The sequence below is a fragment of the Phaseolus vulgaris genome, chromosome 8 (genome assembly GCF_000499845.2).
Source record: "Phaseolus vulgaris cultivar G19833 chromosome 8, P. vulgaris v2.0, whole genome shotgun sequence".
In the NCBI taxonomy this organism is placed as follows: Eukaryota; Viridiplantae; Streptophyta; class Magnoliopsida; order Fabales; family Fabaceae; genus Phaseolus; species Phaseolus vulgaris.
In genome coordinates, this window is record NC_023752.2 from 5,159,560 (window position 1) to 5,168,721 (window position 9,162).

Here is a 9,162-nt window from a genome sequence, read left to right on the forward strand (position 1 = left end):
TTCAACATGTTTCGTTGAACTAGTCATAGTTGACGCACGTAACTCCAGAAGCTACTTGGTCTTGCTTGTGTCTTGCTAAATTTTGACATGGATTTGTGGAGAACTGTGTCTGTGAGGGGTTCCAAAGATGCACTTTATTGAATTTCTAATTTATTTGTACCTTTGTTTTACATTCTATATCTGTAGATACATTTTACAGCTTGAAAATAAATTCTATGACAATACATTGCTGATTCAAAATTACAATTAGTCTCCCTCATACCACAACAAAATACATCAGAAGCCTACTCTGATGCCTGCGCAGTTAAAAACAAACTCTTCCTCCCATTACTAAATCTGGCAAAGTACAAGGAATGAACAGCATCATCTCTATTTCATAGATTCATTCTGTAGTTAAATCACAGTATCATCTCAATGGCAGCAGGCAAAACACTAATCTTTTTTGGAAGGAACCCCAAATGCTCCCCATCAGATTGAATATAAATACCACCCTTGCCTGAGATGTCCTCCACCTCAATAGAAAGTACACTGCAATATAAAAAACACTCTGGATGAGTACCAGCACAATGGTCCAATCCTGAGCTTCCATGAGCAGAAAAAGGTAGCACATTAGGTTAATTGTCAAAGGTCGCTACAAAATCCTGTTGCTAGGTACTTACCTCCACATTTTTAGTTAGTTACAATTCGGTGCAGTTAAGGCACATCCACACATAAAATTTTATCCAACTAAAACAGTTATACACAATAATATATCCAAGACAATTTTGTCTGAATTGCAGCCAACTTAAAACTTGTCGATATACCAAACATGGACAATTCGAGACATATTTCCTAATGACAGTTGAGCAATCCATATAGCCTGACCTCACTAATGTTCAGGTGTTTATTGTTGGTGTTGTATTATTCCAATAAAAGGAGGTTATAAAGGATAATAAATAGGTTTTGAGAACCACTTATATAATTGAACCTTATATTCAGATTTGACTAGACCGTGTAATGAAATTTCATTAGTCATCCAAAGTTTATAAATTGATATTTAACATCAATAATTAGAAAGAAGCAACAAAAGGTAACAATAACAATGGTAGATTTCTTTAGAAAAGATTATACCTTCTATCAGATACATTCTTAACCGAGAGATGTGTCCCACTGTATAGCCTATGTAATTTCAAGACAAAATCATACCACTTGAAGTTCTGAAGAATCACAACCTGCAGAATTAATGGGAAAAAAATGTACTTAAAGAAAAAGATGACCAGGATTTTTAGGATGAGGTTTAGCCAGTAGATTATTCAAAAATAGATGATAGTTTTCATCTATAGAATTTTACAGAATGGTATTTCACCTCTAAATTTCTACTGAAAGGATCAGCATTTGGTGTAATTTTCATGCCACCACCAAAGTATTTTGCATTTCCAATGCAAAGGGCTGTCACTTCAGGACATGTCTCCCACGGACCATCATTGAACTGCATTTTTTATGTTTTAGAACTTGGTGACACTTCTGGTGCACAAACATAGACCTTGATAAAACTAAAATTATAGGACCTCAAACTAACACTGACCCTGATTCTCAGATCCTGGTTCTGATGCCCAATGAAGGCTTGCAATGCACCAATGATATAGCAGAGGTTGCCAAATCTCTTGTACCTAGAAGCATAAAAACCTGCCTTTGCACTCCTATAAAATTTGGCCAGGCATGATTAGATATGATCCATATACATTACACTTATTGTGAATTTCTAATTTAGCCTTACAAGTGAATGTCAGCAACATTTATGAAGTAATGATGATCACAATCATCCCCGGTGATAACGCCAACATCTATACTTGATCTCAACCCTAAAGAAACCTAAATTAGAATGTAATAAGAGAAAACTAAAAGCACATCTCGAAACATAAGATTTGAGGCCAGCATCAACATATTTTCAGCTATCATACAGCTAAAATACAATAATAAAGCCATTTCAGATTAAGAAAAAGAAAAAACCTCGAGCAACACGTTCAATAGCCTCATGGGGATCATTTTTCCTGAAAAAGACTCAACCGATGTTTCCATTCACTTCAATTATATAGATGTAACAAGCTTCATTTAAATGAGATACACAAAGACAATAAAGATAAAAACAAAAACTAACCACCCAAATGTTCTTGCGAAATCAGAACCAGTTCCCAAGGGGATGAGCTGTATAAAGCCATAACAGTGTATATTTTTCAATCAGCATTTCATCCAGGATGCATTACAGATGACAGAATCTAAGACGTCAGGCATTGAATAAAAACTGAGAATATTGCAATCTGGTGGCAGTACTCACACCAAGAGCAGTTGAACGCGTAGACTCCTTCACTTGACTAACAACAGGTTTTCCAGCCCAGAAAAATCCATTAACAACCTGCTTTAATAAAGTGAGGTCATTAGGAGAACAATTAAGAATGTTGAGATTCATCAACAACTTTACTTGTATCAAATACATGTATTTTATGACAAGGAAAATAATGCTAGCAACACACTCTCCAATACACTCTTTACAACACTCATTTTAGTATTAATTAAAATTCATGTGTGCCCCTGTAAAATATCGCTCCTTATTTATGAGTCCTACTTCCTGTTCACTGAACCTAGCATGAATTTCAACCAATAAAGAAATGTGTTGAAAAAGTATACTGCTAGAGTTTATCTTTATAACAAGCACAAAATGGTTAAGTTTTGTTGAACCTTTTCTGATAAGGTAGAGGCTTCTCAAGAATTTCCCTGGGGAACTTTATGTAGCCATAATCCATCAAACAATATCATCACTTCCAACAATAAATATTTTTTAAAAAACCAAGCAGTGTTCACCTCATGAAGAGTTCCATCACCTCCAACAGCAATGACAGCATCAGCCCCCTCCCTTATAGCCTAAATAGCAGAAGGACAACAATTCAACAACACGTTGGAAGCAGTTGGGACAAAACCAACTTATCACAAACACTTCAAACTAACCTCTCTCGTTATGTCAATAGCATGACAAGGACCTGATGTTATGGATTCACATATCTACCCAAAAACAAACAAACATAATGAATTTGCAAATAAACACAACACACAAGGCAAATAAATTTGCACAGTTCACCCAAAAAAAAAAAAAACAGGCAAACACTCACAGCACATCAGCAACAAGACTCACTCACATTGCAATCTTTACCGAGGCGAGACCGTAGATACGGAACTAGCTTCCTCCATTCTTTACCCGTCCTCCCATTAGCACCTGCAACCCAAGTTTCCAGTGGTAAAATGTAAACACTACTTCACATAGGCACTCACATCACATCACCAATTAACATGTGTAAGGTTATACAAATGCTGCGTCTCTAAGTTTTTTTTTCTTTTTTAAACAATGAGTTGATTTAGTTTTACAATCACAGTTATCCTTTACAGAAAGCAATCATGTTTGCACCAGAGCCGAATACAGATACATTATATCCAAAACTTAAATTCGAGATCAGTAAACTATCTGTCAATGAGGCCAATTATGGTCCAAATTTTTTCTAAAAATCAAACTTCATCCCCAAAAAATGAAGGGTAATTGTGCTTTTCTGGCTAACAGAAAATTTCATAATGGGTCACCGAATTCTAACACCTCACGCACCATTTAATTTAGCTGAAAAACAAGAAAAAGATAATATTTTTGTGTTTTTTCAACAGACCTAGAGGGTTGACGATGAAAACAAGGTCCCTTTGACGAGAAGAAGTGGAAGAACCAATGTGGTCAGGCGCCATCGGTCGAAGCTCTGATCTGAAAGCCACAGTGTGAGCAATGTATATCCCACTCCCCAATGCCATCATGATGATGTTGGTGATAACTATGGCACGCAATCTTTATGCTGAATTTGGAAAAACCGAAAGAAAAGAAGAAAGAAGAAAGGAATTTGGTTCTATCCGCAGAAGATGTTGTCACTCATCTTGAGACTACTTGTTGTTTTCATCGCTCTGAGTTTCTGAAATGCCTTTTCTCTCTTCAACTGTTGTTCAATACTTCAATGCCAATCCCTACCGAAACTGAAATAATATTTTGTGTCTTCTGTGTTAATCCTTTGGTTACCTCGCTCGTGTTTATTCTATGGATAGACGAAGACAGATGAGAAAAGTCTCACACTACAAATAAAAGTCAATAATTTTGTAAAAATATCCTTCAAAAATTATCTTTTATTATTTTTATAAGAATTTATATTGTTGTCAATCAAGTAGAAATTATTCTAAAATAATCATTATGTATTAGGTTGTTGACTATATTTTAATTTAAGTAATATTTAAAATCATAAATGACAAAAATTAAAAAAAAAATTAAACAATGTTGGTGATGGTTTTAAGTTATAAGATTCAAAATTCTTAAAAAGCACAATTGGTTTTTTGCTTTTAAGAACCTAGCTTTTTCTTTAGGGTATTTTAAAAAATTAGTATTTCTTCCAAATTTTTTTAGTTCAAATAAATTGCTTTATAATTCGTTATTGTGTTAAAATTAGTTTAAAAGTATGCTTGTATACGAGAGTCTTCTTAATTAATGGTTGTAGAAGTATACGTAATTATAGTCACAACAACAATATTCAAAATTAATGGTATAATATTGGTAATTGTAATCCATAATGGTGGCATTGATTGTGGTTGGTAGTAGATTGTGGTGAGATTAGGAAAAAGTCATTATCAAATATAACAAAGTATATTTTTTTAAACTAAAAATCAAATTTATAACTAAATGAATGGAAAGCATTTCAAAATTAAGTAATTTTTTATTTCCACTTTAAAAAACATGTTTAGTTTTAAAATTTGCATATGAATATCAAAAATCAAAAAGACAATGTTGAAAAAGTTATATATAGAGAGTGGGTGTGAGGAAGATTCACCAACTCAAAGAAAATAAAAGTTCAAAATTCAAAGGCTATGTAGCCAAAAGCATACAACATAGTAGGAGGCAGAGAAAAGATGTATAGAATCATTGATTCCATATTGTAGATGCGGTTTTTCAAAACTATGGAAAAGATAATAATTATAACTTTGACATGGCTGGATTTCTTATTTCTTAACAGGTTTTCAAACATGATGATCAAAATAGAGGTTTCCTTCCATTTAGCATCCCCAACAAATGATCAATAACTTTGTTCCCATCATCACGTAATCCAGAATGCATGAGCTCATTAGTTATCCATAGCCTAATCCCTGCTATTTGAGAAGCTGTTTCCATTGCCAGCTTAAAATTCACGTACAAGTCTTCATAGTAAACAGCTGCAGCAACAGGCACCTGCCAGCATTTGATAAAAGTTAGCACAAACAAAAACTTGAGAGACTCAAATTCATCTTGATAAACACATTCAACTATTACGGATGTACCATTCATAATTCATATCTTAGTAGAAATTGTTAGTATAAAAGATAACTGAGTAAACTACCTTATTGTTATTCAGAACCTGAACGTCATATAGTGGGGGCCAGTCCTTCTTCTCTGCCAATATATGAGCTGCATCTTTGAATGGTTTCAATGCATGAATCTCATCAAACATCCATGGAAAAATCATCTACAAAAGCAAAGGAGCATGGTAAGCATCTTCTCCTTGTTATAGGAAAGAAACAGAAAGTAGATTAGCATTCAATTAGTTGTTCCACATCCAAATAGCATGCCAATTCTAACCAAATATTTTCATTCAATGAATGTTAAGAATGCAAATATATTGGTGGCAACTGACAATTACCCATGAACAAAAGGGTTGAATTATTCATATCAAATTTACAGGTCTCTATGTATTTTTTTTACCTAGTCCAAGTGTTTTTTTATGTAAGATTTTAGAGTCACACCCAAGTATCAACTTCACGACCAGGTTATACGGAAGAATCAAAACAAGACGTACAATATTATTTTAATCATATGATAGTCATTGTGGAATCTCTAACATACATCAACATTACTCTCTCAATAGCATAAGTTCAATATTAGTCAAGTAATTAAAGATAAAAATGATATTATTTACACTCTACCTCTCCTGTAAAAAGTACAGGGAGTCCTTCTTTGGCAGCTCTAATTGCATCAAACTTGTCTTCAACTTCAGTCCTTGTACTATTGGCAGACCATTTACTAGCAGAACCCTACAGAGAGAGATCGAGGGACCAGAGTTGAAGGAGAAGCATAGATAATGCATAAAAAAGGAACAAAAAATAATAATACCTGACAATAGATGGATTCATGCATAAGAGCATAGAGTGGATTGGTATCAAAAGCTAACCACTTCTCAAACTGCATAGAATGAAAATTGGCACTAGATATTCAGAAGGAAACTTGAAATTCTGTATTCATAATCGCGCTAAAGCAAACATTTTTCTTACAGAACTTAGGAAGTTATAACTTATTTTCTTTGGTGCCCCTGGAACTAAAGTAGGATCCCACACTCTCTCGAACCTAGAAAGGTCAGTACAAAATTATTCAAAAAATTGAATTGAATATAGTTTTAAAACACACAAGGTAATAATGCTTACAAATAGTGCAAGCTCTCAAAACCAGCGCTGGATCCTAAGCCAGACAGACCAAGAGTCTGCAGCCCTCTTGGGGTTAGGAAGCCCCCAGATGGAAGGGCCACCTACGCAAGGAGAGAAGGAAATAAGGATTTGACAGAAAATAGCTCATATTTTATTGTTTAACAAGAATGGTGAGACAGATCATCACCCCTCCCCCTTCTTTTTCAGCTAAATAATTAACAAGTTCTTGGACAATTTTAATATCTTGAGGGAATCTCTTGTAGTACTTCTCATTTTGATGTATAGCCTGCTCAAAGCCTGCTTTGTACACTGAATCAGCAGTACATCCCCCTCCAATCGGAGGAATTCCTCCAGTTATAAGTGCTTGCTTCAGTCCTTGTGGTGCAAAACTCAAATAGGTGACTGCACAAAATCCACCATAGCTCTAGAGCAATTAAAAAAGAACAGAAGAAGAATAAGCAAACATGGAATTTCAAGGTTATATTGGCTTCAAAAGGTACAACTCGTTCTAACCAAAGCTTTGATCATACCTACAGCAGAACTCATAAATATCAATTTTCAACGAGACAAGGAAAAAGTATAGGGAAAAGAAAGAAATTAGAGACTGTAAAGCCAGACTGGTTGGACATCAAAATCAGCAGCTCATACGAATACTTGTAAAAAACATTAATTTGAATACCTGTCCCAGAATTGACCAAGGACCAGCATCTGGAACAAGGCGTACTCGAATAAATTCTGCATCAGTAACTATATTATCAGCTCGAAAATGTTTTAAGAAGTCAGCCAACTCATCAGCAGATTTGAATTGCGACATTGATGACACAGTCAAGGGAGTTGATAAGCCTGTTCCTCGCTGTAGAAATGTACATAAGCAACAGAACACATTATACATAAAGTTTCTTTGAGTATCACAAAGATGATTACACAAAGTCGTAGTAAATCATGCCTGGTCCATTAAGATGAGACGGAATTCTGCACAGACTTTTTGAACCCATCCACTAGATTCAGTTGGTTGCCGGCACTCAAACCCGGGTCCTCCTTGCAAATATAACAAGTATGGTAACTTTTGTTCTTCTTTCCCAGCTGCAACAAAAATACCGAGTTTTGAATAAAAATATGCAAAGATGATGAAGGGGGTGATGTAGAAGAGTGGGCATGAGTTATTTATCGATTAGGCAATATACAAAACAATAATTATCACAAAATTAAAAAGAATCTGGGCAGCTGATCAAAAACTGATTTTATCAAAAGAATGACTAATCAAAACATAAAACATTATGAACATAATAGTAGAGAAGTTTTAATGCTTGCATGAGGTATGTAATGCTGCTCTACTTGCCAGCCCCACACACAGAAAGCTCAATCATGAAATCGTTGAAATGTATGATTTGCATCCTACATGACAACCATCTTCCTCATTGAAACATAACGGTTGTACCTGCAGAAACCGAATAATTGCCCAATGCCAGTAAGTAACATATTCCACCAGTACCAGCAATTCATGTAAATAAAGCATTCTTCGGTATCCAAATAAACTCATGTCAAATGCCTACCATATTCTCTTTCCAAGCTCACTGTTCCAATTACGTAGATGATAGGTCTCACCTCTCTTCCTTGAAAGGAACATAACCTCTTTGGCTCCAATTATAGGTCACCTCATCCCTTGAGGAAAATCGCTTGATCTTGAGGAATTGTAAGCAGAAACAAACACAAAACACTTAATGGTACCACTAGCCAAGTTCTTGTTTATTATTTCAGAAAGCTCATGTAGGTTCCACTCCACACCTCCAGCTTTTAAAAATGAAGCTATACAATGATACTAACAATACATCACCTTCCGTTTTCTACTCTTATTTTTCGATCCAAACAATGGACCTTAAATCCATTCCACATTCTTCCATCAATCCAAACACACCCAATAAAGGATTCAAAACTATTATATAATCTAAAAAACAACTACTACATTCTGCCTCAATACCAGATACTCCATTGACAAAAGGCTGATAATACTTCATGTATGTTTTCAATTCCATAATTAAACAACATTAACCTGATTACATCATCACGGAAACCCCATCTGGGTTTTCCATCACTTCACACTGTGAATCATTAGCCACCAACAAAAATCCCTTTTTTTCCCACAAGTTAAAAAAAACAAAACTTTATATTATCACTGAACTTCTGTTCATGAACGAATCTAATGCAATGAGGAAACACTGAAAACAATCAATCGAAACCTCTGAAAATCATCAAATGGCATAGTTGACTTTGACTAGCATTACCTGCAACGACTTCACGGGCGAAAACGGTGATCTTGGGAGAAGAATGGGATCCCTGAGAGTGATCGAGAGGGACAGTGAACCGGTGATCACGCAGCCGGAGTTCCGGCACGGAGTACCAGTCGCCGGTAAAGTGCTCCGAGGAGGAGACACCGGCGGCGAGGCCATGTCCGTTCATCGGGATAAGTGAACTCCGGCGAGAGTGCGAGAAGGAACGGGTGGCAATGGAAAAGGGTTTTGTGAAGTGAGATAATGATATGAAGAAAGCGCGAGAAGAGTGATGATTATGATTATTGTAACGAAGCAATGCTCTCAGAAAAGGTGATGGTGGCGCGTGGAGCAACAGCATTGTTGGGAGGCGAGTGAAACGAAGTGCGCGTAA

The 9,162-nt window shown here is 35.6% G+C and overlaps 2 protein-coding genes across 3 annotated transcripts; both read right to left on the minus strand.

Annotated features, from left to right (window-relative positions):
- Positions 1-112: 112 nt before the first annotated feature.
- LOC137825972 (sphingoid long-chain bases kinase 2, mitochondrial) lies at positions 113-4,136 on the minus strand. Its single transcript, XM_068631792.1, has 12 exons — positions 3,687-4,136; positions 3,171-3,247; positions 2,983-3,036; positions 2,839-2,898; positions 2,315-2,392; positions 2,138-2,184; positions 1,990-2,030; positions 1,757-1,841; positions 1,565-1,679; positions 1,346-1,468; positions 1,111-1,211; positions 113-528 (listed from the first exon to the last, which is right to left on the minus strand). The coding sequence occupies exons 1-12, from the start codon at positions 3,823-3,825 to the stop codon at positions 399-401; spliced, it is 1,050 nt and encodes a 349-aa protein (XP_068487893.1). The 5' UTR covers positions 3,826-4,136; the 3' UTR covers positions 113-398.
- An 808-nt stretch (positions 4,137-4,944) lies between these two features.
- On the minus strand, positions 4,945-9,162 carry LOC137825891 (uncharacterized). 2 transcript variants are annotated; one of them, XM_068631694.1, is made up of 11 exons: positions 8,055-8,271; positions 7,841-7,939; positions 7,448-7,584; positions 7,181-7,354; positions 6,689-6,925; positions 6,502-6,602; positions 6,352-6,424; positions 6,194-6,262; positions 6,007-6,114; positions 5,424-5,549; positions 4,945-5,275 (listed from the first exon to the last, which is right to left on the minus strand). In XM_068631694.1, the coding sequence occupies exons 2-11, from the start codon at positions 7,893-7,895 to the stop codon at positions 5,081-5,083; spliced, it is 1,275 nt and encodes a 424-aa protein (XP_068487795.1). In that variant the 5' UTR covers positions 7,896-7,939; positions 8,055-8,271; the 3' UTR covers positions 4,945-5,080. The 2 variants fall into 2 exon arrangements, with proteins under 2 accessions (XP_068487795.1, XP_068487794.1); XM_068631693.1 differs by lacking the exons at positions 7,841-7,939; positions 8,055-8,271 and adding an exon at positions 8,784-9,162.

Coding starts and splice junctions, on each gene's coding strand:
- LOC137825972 (XM_068631792.1), bottom strand. CDS start 3,825: ATGATGGCATTGGGGAGTGGGATATACATTGCTCACACTGTGGCTTTC. Junction 2,393..2,838: donor GTGATGGAACTCTTCATGAG/GTGAACACTGCT, acceptor TTATTAAAGCAG/GTTGTTAATGGATTTTTCTG. Junction 529..1,110: donor AAGAATGTATCTGATAGAAG/GTATAATCTTTT, acceptor TTTATATTGCAG/TGTACTTTCTATTGAGGTGG.
- LOC137825891 (XM_068631693.1), bottom strand. CDS start 9,129: ATGCTGTTGCTCCACGCGCCACCATCACCTTTTCTGAGAGCATTGCTT. Junction 5,550..6,006: donor CTGTACTTTTTACAGGAGAG/GTAGAGTGTAAA, acceptor TTGCTTTTGTAG/ATGATTTTTCCATGGATGTT. Junction 5,276..5,423: donor AGGTTCTGAATAACAATAAG/GTAGTTTACTCA, acceptor AAATGCTGGCAG/GTGCCTGTTGCTGCAGCTGT.